A 13974-nucleotide genomic window follows, 5' to 3' on the forward strand; every position below is an offset into this window, starting at 1 on the left:
GGGATCAAACCTGGGTCCTCAGCGCTGTAGGCAGCAATGCTAATCATTCCCGCCCGTGTTAACAATGACACTTGTTTTAATATAAAAGACCCCTATTTGTCAGTGGAATCGCTCCGAGGGTGAAGTACCTTTCCACACTATTTTACAAATTGAAAAATTGTTGGGACTCGTACGGTTTTGTACCATAAATTGGGGTCTGGTCCAGTATCCTAACACAGGGTTATATTGTTCTTTCATTTTATGGTATATCAGGTACGCTCCTGAAACCCCAAGCCATTTACACTGCTTATGAAAAATGAATAGCATGGAAAGACTTAAAAGAAAAATCAAAAATTTGTAACTAGTGTTGTGTTGGAATCTATATTATGTCTGTAAGTGTGTTAGGTGTGCAGTCACAGGAATTTCACAGAGGGGTGACCTCTGGTTGTCTCGCGATTGAAGCATTTAAGATACAGAGCGTACCCAACAGGAGTCAAAATTCTGTTGGGAAATATTAACAGGATAGGGTCAGTGAGTTAGGAGCAGACTCTGAAGTGCTGTTGTTAGCAATGTTTCTGAAGGGACTTGGGCTCCGGGAAGCCCTGGAACCGCTGATACCTCCAGGATGCTGGGAGTTGGGGCTTTAGGGAAGCCCAGGAGCAGCATATGCTCAGTGCAGCTGGGGAGATTGGAGCTCAGAAAAACTTTGGGGCAGTGCAAGCTGTGTGAAGCTGGCTGCTGTGGCAAAGGAAAGCCGAGAAAGAGTTGTTGTAGCAACGTGACTGAGAAAGGGAAGCGATGTATGTATTTAGATGCTAGAGTTTAGCCTGGTCATTACAGGGGGATGCAGTCTCAATAGTTGGGTCATCTCAAGACCATGATGGTTGGACCTTGAAGCAAATTTGAGAGAAATCTGGTGCCTTTTGAATTAAGATTGTACTTGTGGAACTCGGGGTAGGGTAGAGCTGCTGTTGGCTGGGGATCAGAGTAGCTCTTTGAAAAAGAGGAGCTGAAGTCCCTCAGGAGGAAGACAGAGTTCTAAAGAATTTTTGTAACTCAATGACGTCGAGGTGTGTTGCTGAGATAATTCTGGGACCTGTATTGGTTCTAACTTCCATTTATTGTGCAGTTTGTGGCGATCAACCACAGTTTGCCTGTTAATTCATGTTCACCTTATGTTGGTTTAGCCGGTTTAGCTCAGTTGATTTGTGATGCAGAACGAAGCCAGCAGCACGAGTTCAATTCCTATACTGGCTGAGGTTACTCATGAAGGATCATCTTCTCAACCTTGCCCCTCACCCGAGGTGTAGTAATCTTCAGGTTAAATCACCACCAGTCAGCTCTCCCCTCAAAGGAGAGATCAGCCTATCGTCATCTGGGACTATGACAACTTTACAGCTCATGTTAATTCTGTATGTTAGAGTGTAAGAGTATAGACGGCTTTGTTGATTTTGATAAAGTTTCTTCTGTTTGTTTAAAACTGGAATCTTGTGGCTTTATTCTCTTGGTATGTAATTGGGATTTCAACATTGTCTGCTTTAAAAAGGGGACTGTAAAAAAATTGGGGTCTGAACTGGGACGGTAACAGTATGTCTTGGTGCCAACTGTATAATAGTTTGTTCAAACTAATTATTGAGAAAATACAGTATCAACAGTGTGTTCTCTAGTGCCAGAATGCAGGAAATTGCTGTTATTTTAACTGTTGTAGAAATTACCTATAATATTTACCTTTTGAATGTCAGATTGCAACAATCTTAAAAACTTATTGTGCTGATCTTAAATAAAGTCTAAAGTTACATTCTATTTGCATTAGTTATATTACTAATTTACCTGTAAAGCTCAGATTCTAAAAGCGTAAGTTGTCGCGCTATTTCAATTGGATGAAGAGTCATAAGGTCAAATGTCTCAATTTGTCCAGATCGACTAATATGCCATTCAATTTGAGGTGGTGGATCCGGAAAAGTAATAGCATGGCTGATTCCATTTACTTGAGTTTGTCTCTTGCGATTAATAATTTTTGTAATAGATTCTACCCACTTTTTCATGGCTTTCCCTGCAAAAATAAAATATTAACTTGTGTTATTCACATTATAGATGTGTAAATCAGACATAAATTAGCCAAGATGAATGCTGTCTGCAAACCCTTAGGATGGTATGGATTAATTTCCTCACTTTGCTGTAATCAGGCTGCTGGTACCACACAGGAGAAAACTTATTCAGCTTCTTAAATTTAAGCTGAGTAATTGACTTTACATTGAGTCAAAGTTCACAGCTTGTGATTATATTATAAAAAATTCATTCACAGGATGTGGGCGTTGCTGGTCAGCAAGCATTTATTGCCCATCCCTAACTGCCCTGCATTTCAGAAGACATTTTAAGAGTCAACCACATTGCTGTGGATCTGGAGTCACATGTAGGCCAGACCAGGTACAGATTTCTTTCCCTAAAGGACATTAGTGAATAAGATGGGTTTTTAAAGACAAATCGACAACAGTTTCACGGTCATCATTAGATATGTAATTCCAGACTTTTATTGAATTCAAATTTCACCATGTGCCATGGGATTTGAACCCGGGTCTGTAGGTCTTGGTCCAGCAACAATGCCACTGCACCACAACCTGACAATGGGTTGGTATTTTATAATACTGATGTTGAATTGAAATGAAAATGAAAATCGCTTATTGTCACGAGTAGGCTTCAATTAAGTTACTGTGAAAAGTCCCTAGTCGCCACATTCCGGCGCCTGTCCGGGGACAGTTGTGCTTAGCTGGACTTAGTTGGGCATGTAGGAGGGGACACTGTTCCAAATAACATTTTAAAAATGCTTTAAATAAGTACGAGAAGAAAGAATCATAGATCATAGAATTTACGAGCAGAAGGAAGCCCCATTTGGCCCATTGAGTCTGCACCGGCCCTGGAAAGGGCACCCTGCCTAAACCCACACCTTTACCCTATCCCCATAAACTAGTAACCCCACCTAATCTTTTTTGAACACTCAAGGAAAATTTTAGCATGGCCAATGCACCTAACCTGCACATCTTTGGACTTTGGGACGAAACCGGAGCACCCGGAGGAAACCCACGCAGACACAGGGAGAACGTGCAGACTCTGCACAGACAGTGACCCATGCGGGAATCAAACTGGGACCCTGGCACTGTGAAACAGCAGTGCTAACCGCAGTGCTACTGTGGCGCCCACAAGAAAAAAAGTGAAATTACCACTAATGGGAAATTGGCAGGAACTTGAGCAAAAGTTAAGTTTTTAATATAGCAGAGGGCAGCACGTGGCACAATGGTTAGCACTGCTGCCTACGGCACTGAGGACCCGGGTTTGAATCCTGACGCTGGGTCACTGTCCGTGTGGAGTTTGCACATGCTCCCCTTGTCTGCGTGGTTTTCACCCCCACAACCCAAAGATGTGCAGGTTGGGTGGATTGGTCACGCTAAATTGTCTCTTAATTGGAAAGAAAATAATTGGGTATTCTAAATTTATTTTTAAAAAAGTTTGTAATATAGCATTATTCTAGTTGAATAAAGCTAATAGTGAAGTAATACATCTACTTCTGGGATATAAAATACCAGTCTGAAACTCTTATTTACAAAAAAGGTCTAGCTTTCCTTAATACACACCTTTCACACTTGAAATAAATCCTTCCAACCTATTAAGTAGCATATTATCTCTCTCAAAGTCGTAGAAGTGATGTTCTACCCAATGTCGAAAAACATTTAGTACCCTAAAAAAGAAAATAAGTTGTTATACTGAGTAACGCCACAAAACATTTTGTTTAGATGTCTTTCACCCATCATAACCTTTAAAATGCTTACATTTAGAATACAACTTGCACATTGGGCGGATTTTCCGTCCCGTCCCGCCGGTGGGATCTTCCAGTCCCACCAAAGTCGGTGTCTGCCGTGGGTTCCCCGGCAGGACAGGCTAACAATGGGCAGATCATCTTTGACTCCGGCGGGACCAGAAGATCCCATGGCAGCCAATGGTGAGCCACTTCCGCCAAAAGGAAAACCTGCCGAAAATTACGGCCATTGTTTTACAATTGTCTAATAACTTTTAAAAAGAGCGTACCTTCGAAAATTACATCTATAATTATAAACTAGTCAATTATTACAACTCTAAGTAGCTACTATCACCTTCTTTTGCCCATTTAGAGCAGCAGCTTTAACAGCAAGTTGCTAAACACTACAATCATACTCTGTGAAGCGATAACTTATCAACATCGAGAAATCCACTGATTTGTGTGACAGTCAGTTGCTCCATTCTTTTGCAATAGTCATGTCGATAGAAAGACTGAGACAATACATCGTCTAACCTATCAGGAAGTTGTTAAGAGTTCAAAACTGCACCTTTTGTATCATATTCTACCCCAACAAAAACAAAAACATTATACTGTGAAAAATAGAAACCCGGAGAATGCAACAAAAATACAATGGGGTCATTGGAGACCAGGCCAAACATTTACGCATGGAAACTGCAACTAATTGATGAAAGAGTTTTTCAATGTACAGTTACTGCCTTTGAGTGTTGCTATGTGCGATGGGTAGGATTCTGGGACAGGATTCTCTAATAATGCTGCTATGTACCCACGCCGGCGTGAAAACCGGCGCCAACAACTCCACTGTCAACGGCCCCCGAAAGTGAGGAATTCTCACTTTTCTTTTTTTTAAATAAACAATTTTATTGAGGTAGTTTTTGGCTTTATAAACAGTTACAGACATCATCAGAAAGGAAGCAAAAAAGGCAAAAATGTGCAAACATCCACGTACTTTCAATACTTCCACCGTAACATATTGCACAAGCCCGCTCCCCTCCCACCGGTACTACCCGCCATATTTTCCCTCCTACTCTACTCTAACCCCCCCCCCCCCCCTGCTGACGCTCACTCTCCCGCAAAGAAGTCAATAAATGGTTGCCACCTCCGGGTGAACCCCTGCACAGAACCCCTCAAGGCGAACTTGATTTTTTCCATCCCCAGGAAACTCGACATGTCCGCAAGCCACCACTCAGTCTTCGGGGGCTTTGAGTCCCTCCACGCCAATAATATTCGTCGCCGGGCTATCAGGGAAGCAAAGGCCAGCACATCGGCCTCTTTCTCCCCCTGGACGCGGAATTCTCACTTTTCTGAGGGGCTAGGTTGCCGCCAGAGTTGCCCCCGCAGCTCCAGCCAGTGCGGAACGTCCTGCGTGAGTTCGCTCATGTGCAGAACGGCCAACGTGTTTTCGTGCATGCGCAGGGGTTCCCTTCTCTGCGCCGGCCCCCGGGCAATATGGCTGAGCCCTAAAGGGGCCTGGCACGGAGTCAGGTAGGCCCCTAAGGAACCAGCCTGCCCTCCAATCGGTAGGCCCCGATCACGGGCCAGGCCACCGTGCCCCCCCCCCCCCCCCCCCCCCCCCCCCTCCAGGACAGCCCCCGCACACTCACCTTCCAGGTCCCGCCGTGTGGGGGGTGAGTAATCTACGCCGGCGGGACTCGGCCAAACCCGTCGGCCACGCGGCCTATCGGGGCCCAGAGAAACGCCATGAGGGGGCGCTGCCAACAGTCCCCGACCGGCGTGGCGGCGGTCCCGCCGGCGTCCGAAAAACAGCGCCGGAGAATGTGGAAGCCAGCTTCTCGCGCCTCCACGGCGATTCTCTAACCCGGCGCCAGGTCAGAGAATCCCGGCCCTGATGTCTAGAATACTTCCCTGGGACAAAGTCTCACCATTCATATCCTTGACTGGCATACTACAGACTGGCATATTACAGATTAGAGACATTGTGTGGGATTCTCCCGTACCCAGTGGGTCGGGAGGTCCAGGCGGGACGGAGTGGCGCGAACCACCCCGGCGTCGGCCCACCTCAAAGGTGCGGACTCCTCCGCACCTTCAGGAGACTAGGCCGGCGCTGGAGTGGTTTGCGCCCCGCCAGCCGGCATGGAAGGCCTTTGGCACCACGCCAACTGGCGGCGAAGGAACTACGCCGGCCGGAGCGGGAGTGTCAGTAGCTGCTGACATCACCCCGCGCATGCGCAGGTCACCTACGCATGGGCCATTGCGGAGGCCGATACAGCCGACACGTAGGAAAAGAGTGCCCCCACGGCACAGGCCCGCCCATGGATCGGTGGGCCCCGATCGCAGACTAGGCCACCGTGATGACACCCTCCGGGACCAGATCGTCCCGCGCGTCCCCCAGGACCCCGGAGCCCACCCTGCCGCTAGGTCCCACCAGTAAGGGACCTCGTCTAATTTACGCCGGCAGGACTGGCAAAGAACGGGCAGGACTTCGGCCCATCGTGGGTAGGAGAATCGCCGGGGTGGCCGCTGTGAGCGGCCGCCGACCGGCACGGAGCGATTCCTGCCCCCGCCATATCTCCGGTGCCGGAGAACTCGGCGGCCGGCGGGGGCAGGTTTCACACCGGCCCCGGCGATTCTCCGACCCAGTGAGGGGTCGGAGAATCCAGCCCATTATCTGTTGAGTTTGAACTCAACTGGGAACCCTGAAACAACTTGAGCATTTTTCTGAATCAGTTGCAACTTGTTTGCCAAACTGTGTTACTAGAGTGACATCTTCAAGAACTTTTGGAAGGCTGCAGGAAAACTCTAACTCTAGATCAAACATCGTCAATCTTGGGGATGCGACCCGTGGGTGGGTCGCAGGCGGGTGTCAGGAGGCGCGGAGTTGTCCGTTGCGGCGCTCCCGATCACGCAAATCTGCGCGTAATAGCCACAGCACCTGGCTTTTAATAATGCCGGCTGCAAGCGGCCTTCAAAATGGCCAGGAACAGATAAATAAAATTTGGTCGCACTGAGCAAGCATGCCCGATCATCGGTGCGCATGCGCAGTACGGTTGCATTTTTAAAATATGGTCGCAGCCTTTTTTTCCCCCCCAAGTTCGGAGGTCCAAAGGGACCATTGGGGCCAAAGGGACCAAAAACCATTTCCTCCATTTTTGTCAGCAACAAACAAGGTAAGAGAAAACGGTGGGTCGTGCAGGTAGGCCGCTGTGGGTCGCGAAGTTCGGCGGCGTGGGTCGCAAAGGTCAGCCAGGTTGGGTCCCGAAGGTTGGCTGATTGGTAAAAATGGGTCCCCGGAAAAAAAGTTTGAAGAACACCGCTCTCGATATTCAAGTCAAACACATATATGGGTAATATCCTGAATTGGGCATTCCAGGTCCCATGTCAAATAGAATACCAGTGGTGTAAATGCACGAGTAGCCTGCACCGTCCCCTGACTGTCGGGATGTTATGAGTAGTATCAGTACCAATGTGACTATATTTCTGTTAAAAATGTAAAAAAAAACCTGAGTTGCACTGGCTGGATATACTCCTTACGAAATCGTTTCAATTCTGCACTGGTTGGCTGTTCACCCTTCTCTCTGGCAAGTCTATCTGCCTCAGTGGGCTCTGGATCAGGTATTTCAAACCTACACAAAATAAAAATAGACAAGTTTAATAAAATAATATTTAATACACATAGAAAACTTAAAAGCCAAAGAATACATCCTGACAGAAAAAGTACTGCAATTTATACATACCGACTTTTATGTTTCACTAAATCCAATTGATAAATACACCGTTTTCAAAAAATCTTTCTTGCCTACATTTTGCAGGGCATCTAACAGTAATTTTGTTCAGTATCTAGTTAAAACCTTAATTGCTGATTTACCTTTCTATCAACAAGCTCAGCAAATCTTGGGGCTTGCAGAATGAACGATATGTTGTCAGAAAAGTGCGCACAAAATTAGGATCTGTAAATAAATATTAAATGACTTATACTGAAAATACAATAGCATCACATTTATCAGATAGTTGTATTACAAAACGCTGATTCATTGGGGGCAAATAAACTGCTTGATTAAAGAGACAACTTATCAGTGTTACACAGTACTGTCTTTTCAACTAGGGGAATCCAAATTTGAATCCAACCAACGCTGACTGATGAAGTCGCCTCTCTCAGATAGTTGTAAATGTCGAAATGAAATTTGGTGGTAGTGACAATTCCTTGCAGGTGCAACTCCACAGGACAAAATCAATCGTGCTTATCACATCATAGAATCATGCAATTTACAGTGCAGAAGGAAGCCTTATGTCCCATCGAGTCTACACCGGCCCTTGAAAGAGCACCCTATTTAAGTCACGCCTCCACCCTGTAACCCCAACTCATCTTTGGGCACTACGGGTCAATTTAGCGTGGCCAATCCACCTAACCCGGACATCTTTGGACTGTGGGAGGAAACCAGAGCATCCGGAGGAAACCCACGCAGACACTGGGAGAACATGCAGACTCCGCACGGACAGTGACCCAAGCTGGGAATCGAACCCAGGTCCCTTCCACTGTGAAACAACAGTGCTAATCACTGTGCTACTATGCTGCCCCAAGCTGGCTGCTTTGACCTGGGTGGTGTCAGACTTCTTGGTTGTTGCTGGAGCTGCACTCATCCAGGAAAAACATATTCTATCACATTCCTGACTCGTTCCTTGTAGATTTGGACTGCTATCATAATTGTATGATCTTAGATAGTTGGAGCAAATAAAACATACAATCAAACTGTAATTGACGAGCAAAACATGTTTTCTTTTAAATTACAATGTCTGGGTAGAAGTGCACTCTAAAGGTTCTAAAGAAAGCATAATTGATGAGACAGTGTAAAATTAATTCCATCTTGAGTGGGACTCAGGCAAACTTGAGAGAAAGGAAAGTGCTGAAACTAGGAGGCAGAGAGGGTGTCGGGGGGGAGGTGAGAGTGGTGAGAGGGGAGAAGTAAGCAGGGGTTGAGCTGTGAGTGGGAGAGGTGAGAAGAAAAGAAGGAGGGGCTTGAGACAGAGAAGAGTAAGGGGCAGGGAGCGGGTGGAGGTGGGTCACAGCAAGCCTGGTAAGAGTGAAACAACCTGAACAAAAGAGATGGCCAGACAAAGATGGCTAAGCAAGCAAGAACAATAAATAACAGGACGAGAGAAAAATAACTGAACAGGAGGAGAGGAAAAGAACCATAAAGATAAATTAAGAGTGAATAGGAAGCAGTAAATGGGTGCCTCACATCGAATCATAGCAATAATAGGACACAGGCAGCAGATATATGGGCATGCTACCACTTTCGAATTTCCTTCCAAGTCACATACCATCCTGATTTAGAACTGTATAGCTGTTCCTTCACTATCACTGGGTCAAAATCTTGAAACTCCCCATCCCCCACACAATACTGTGGGTATCTGGACACACGGACTGCAGTGGTTGAAGAAGGCAGCTCACCACCACCTTCTCGAGTGTAACTTGGAAAGAGCAATAAATGCTGGCCTAGCACACAATACCTACATCCCGTGAACAAAAGACATTACGGCACTGAGCATACTTCCACTTTCCAGCCCTTGGTTCCTAGCCTTGGATGCGGAATTTAAGTGTCATAATATAAAAGTACTTTTTAAATGTTAGGCGGGTTTATGCCCCCACCAACCTTTTAGGCAATAAGTTCCCAATCCCATCCACCCTTTGGGTGCAAATAATACCCCTCAAACGCTCTCTAAACCTCCTACTTCTTACCCTAAAATCTATGTCTCTTGATTATGGACCTCTCAACCAAGAGGCACGGGGCCTTTGTCTAAAATGAGGAACGCATTAATTGTGCAAATTAAATTGACAATTTGTGAGTATGTAAATTACATTATTTCATAAATCCTGGCCTGGATTATCCACAGACCCGCGTCGAAATCGCATTTGGCGGGGGGCAGAGAATCGAAGTTCCCAACCGAATGGGGCCAGGCCCCAAAGAATCGCATTTCTGTAAATTATGCCGCGCGGCTGGGGTGCCGCTGCCAGAGGCCCGCCCACCAATACTCCGCTTCCAGCAAGTCGAGTTCCCGATGGCATGGTTCTAACCACGTATGGCTGGTCGGGAACCTTGCGTGGCGGCCGGGGCAGCGATCGGGCGGAAGGATTCTTGGGCGCACAGCCGATCGGGGGGGGCCTAGTTTGTTGATGTTGGTCCGCGGTCCGAGTCCGCCATGGCGCTCGGCGCGGCTGCTGGAGGCTGCCGCCATACGCATGCGCGGACACGGAACCGGAAGTGCGGGGGGGCCCGTATCCACAGCCAAAGCTGCGTGAATTACTCTGGGTACCTGCCGGCCCCCTGAAGGTAAGTGAATCGTGATTTTTTTTTTCTAGGAAACTCGGGTGTGCAATGCCTGCGTTTTTACGTCGGAGTTGGGACATAGCCCCATTTTCGGAGAATCCAGCCCCCTATGTAAATGTGAACTCCACTGCTAAAAGTTGTAACTTTTGACACTTATATATTATCCTTTGTACACATTTCAATAGCTTAGTTCTCAGTTCTCTAAATTACATGTGATTTATATCAAATCCTGTGTTGTTCTGCTCTCCAATTTTAGCATCTGCACTAAAATATTTTAGATGTAAAGGTCAATTTAGGTTTGAGGATTCTTTTTGACAAGTGTACAAGACTAGATTTCAATTTAATTTGTCAAAAATACTTAACAGTTCTTTGCTATGTTTGCAACCATTAAGATGGTTTCAGACAATTATAAAAGTGAATTCAGGGTGTTGTTTAAAATTACCATCAACTGAGTTGTGTAGGGGGTGACCCAAATAACAGCACAAATTTACTCAAGAAACAAAAGCCCCAGCTAACTACCCTGTTCAGAAAATTTCAACATCGAGACAAAGAACTACATACTTCCTTATTTCATTTGATGTACAACTCAACTGCTTTGAACTAGCGAATCAAAATACCTGACAGACTATACAATATAAAGCCTCAAAAGTTGATTAAGTTGCATTTTGTGTACGAATTATTAAAAAGGGCAACATTAAATCCATTCAAATTTTAATGAGAAATTCCATCTGCCCAGCAGCGAGACATTTACCTGCATACATGTGGTATGTCAGCCTCTCAATTAATTTTAGCACAGTTCCTCCTTTTATGATTGGTATTCCAGATTTAGCTTGTACATTTTCTTCAAATACTATGTTCTCTTCAGAATCTTCTTCTGTAAAGTTGTAGACATTTGGACTGGGCAGTCTCAGTGGTTGCTCTTTCTCCTCATGTAAAAGAATGGTGTCCAACATGCGCTCCAGTGTACTCCGATACTGAAGTGAAATCAAAGCCGCCATCCAGTTGTTTTTGTCTTCTGCAGATTTGGCGGCAAATATTATACTGTTCTCGTCCTTGGAAAGTATTTCAAACATATGTTTGTATTCACAAGAGTCATCTTTGTCAACAATTTTCACTTTGCGCATCAGAAACTTTTCTTTGAGTCTGTATTCAACATTGCTACAGCCTGGGAGCCTAGACTGCCCATGATTGGTCCTGCAACTGATCATTAAACCATCAAAAAGGAAAATATGTCGCTCATGCTTTGCTCCAACTTGTGTTAGCGTTCCTTCCATTATAAATTCATTGCAGCACTGTCCAATATCTTTCCCCTCCCATCCATCAATGCTTTTCTGGATTTCGTTCATTTTCTTGATAGCAAGGTGTTTACTTCTTATCTGATGGTTGTAGAGGCGAGGCAAAGGTTCACTACAATACAGAGAAAGTCAAATTTTATTACATTTTATGACAATAAATTGTCCAACAAGATAACATGCTAATATAATTTTATCACTTTATTATGGAAGTGGAAAATTCAAAGATTAACCAATCTTTAAAAACAATATAAAAGAAATCATCCAAAAAATACATCCATCAATATATAAGACTGCTGGATATTGGAACAGATTTTGTACTCGAGTAAATATTAAGCACTTCAAAAGAAGAATATGGTTTAATGCAGAGAAAATCCCATTCTACTCTGTGTTAACAATGTGCTTTTGTTCCACCTCAACAGTGATTTTCCACATCCCACACGAGCCATCCTACGGACTCAGTGAACTACTGATATAGTAGTAGTCAATGTTAATCAAGGGGCTCTTCCTGCTAAGGGCACGTGTCCATTGACAACGGTTTTGAGATAATCCAAAACCCATTTCATTTAAGATATTTACACCCTCCTTCATTCCACCAGTCTGTGCTGAATTCAAATGAAAGCTTGAAAGGTAAACTGCATAACTGTTTTTTTCCTTTTGCCTCTTGCAATTCAACTTGGTTAAGGTCTGGAGCATCATTAACCCACTGAAAGATCCATATAGTATTTGCCTTTGTTTCCAATTTCTACATACGTCTCCTTTATCTGGGTTGAACTAATGTTAATGATGACAAAAATTAATTAAAGGGATGGCATCTGCAACTGGCATTCTTGTTCAAGTAGCTAAGATACCCTATTCATATGGAGATCTCAAACAACATGTTCAACAATAAAAATAAGAATGTCAACTCACGTATAAAATACTTACACAATTGGAATATATATATGGCTTTAATGTATTCAAAATTATTCTGAATAAAGATAATTTTAGCTTCACAACCAATTGTTTTGTATTTATAGCTGATCTGATAAAATTGTCAAGTGGTCAACCACCTGTTCCCACAAAGAAGGAAAATGCTAAAATAATTTAGCTTACCCTGCCCTGCGTTTAGGTAGGTGCTTATTGCAGATACGTTCCATACTGCATTGAAGATTCAGCAAGGTGGTAATGGCTTGTTTCAAACACTCCCTGTCTTCTTCATCTTCACTTCTCTCCTGTAGTTGCTACAATTGTACACAAAACAATTAAATGCTTGGTATAAAACTAACACCACAGCAGGAAACCCAGGGTTTCCTACTATAAAACAGAAATCAACATGGAAATAATCCCTTTAATGGAATTTTTAATATTTTACGAAGCTAGTGACCTTTCTTCCATTAAAAAGCACATTAAAATTAGTTCTTATGAAAAAATGGAAGAAAAAGATATTAAGATAAAATTACAATGAAACCTGGTCATATGGATATTCGCAAACAATAGATAATTGTAAAACACAAAGTTCTTGACAGTTTTAAATATTTTACATTATAAAAGACACAAGAGGCACGCTAAAACAATGCAAATTTTAAACCCTGGGCTTTCGATGTAACAAGTCCTATTTACAAGTGCATTTTACACCTTAAAACAGAGGTCACTGTAAAAATTCAATGAATAATGTCACCATCGCCCAAAAACAAGAGTTGACTGAAATTGAGTTGCCCCGTGTCTAATGTCCATGAAATGTAAGGCAATTAGGGGAAATATTTGAGAATATGGATAGTAAGCCCTTGCATAATGAGTTGCGCAAGTTATCAAGGGATCAAAACAAACATTATTCAATCTGGATAACCAGACAACCTCCAATTCCTGGTCAAACAGCCATGCTGACATCTCCCACCCCATAAAATCAGTCAGTACCCGACATACTGCCTCTGTCCCAATAGCTGAGTCGGCGCCTGCACAGGTGTAGCAGATTTTGCATGGCCGCCAAAACCCAGAGGTCATTGGCCAAGAACATCCGAGCAGGCAAGACAGAGATCCGAGCAGGCAAGGCAGGGATCCGAGCAGGCAAGGCAGGGATCCGAGCAGGCAAGGCAGGGATCCGAGCAGGCAAGGCAGGGATCCGAGCAGGCAAGGCAGGGATCCGAGCAGGCAAAGCAGGGATCCGAGCTGGCAAAGCAGGGATCCGAGCAGGCAAGGCAGGGATCCGAGCAGGCAAGGCAGGGATCCGAGCAGGCAAGGCAGGGATCCGAGCAGGCAAGGCAGGGATCCGAGCAGGCAAAGCAGGGATCCGAGCTGGCAAAGCAGGGATCCGAGCAGGCAAAGCAGGGATCCGAGCAGGCAAGGCAGGGATCCGAGCAGGCACGGCAGGGATCCGAGCAGGCAAGGCAGGGATCCGAGCAGGCAAGGCAGGGATCCGAGCAGGCAAAGCAGATCCGAGCAGGAAGGCAGGGATCCGAGCAGGCAAGGCAGGGCAGGGATCCGAGCAGGCAGCCTCTATCTTTACTGAAGCCATGCGTCCTGCCACATAGTGGTGCTATGAAGTAAAGATTTGTAGTTACATAAGAGTATGCCCATGGGTGTGTTACACAATGTTAGATAGTTGATA

At 44.8% G+C, this 13974-nt stretch overlaps 1 protein-coding gene across 2 annotated transcripts in view; it reads right to left on the reverse strand.

Moving 5' to 3' along the window:
• sos2 (son of sevenless homolog 2 (Drosophila)) overlaps positions 1-13974 on the reverse strand; it is a 148993-nt gene that overhangs the window by 32885 nt on the left and 102134 nt on the right. For both annotated transcript variants that reach the window (XM_038778276.1, XM_038778275.1), the window contains exons 9-14: positions 12483-12610; positions 10847-11502; positions 7635-7716; positions 7270-7392; positions 3609-3712; positions 1810-2032 (exon numbers count right to left, since the gene is read on the reverse strand). In XM_038778276.1, coding sequence (XP_038634204.1) covers positions 1810-2032; positions 3609-3712; positions 7270-7392; positions 7635-7716; positions 10847-11502; positions 12483-12610 — 1316 coding nt within the window. The remainder of the gene's footprint in view (positions 1-1809; positions 2033-3608; positions 3713-7269; positions 7393-7634; positions 7717-10846; positions 11503-12482; positions 12611-13974) is intronic.

This window comes from Scyliorhinus canicula, chromosome 2 (assembly GCF_902713615.1).
Source record: "Scyliorhinus canicula chromosome 2, sScyCan1.1, whole genome shotgun sequence".
In the NCBI taxonomy this organism is placed as follows: domain Eukaryota; kingdom Metazoa; phylum Chordata; class Chondrichthyes; order Carcharhiniformes; family Scyliorhinidae; genus Scyliorhinus; species Scyliorhinus canicula.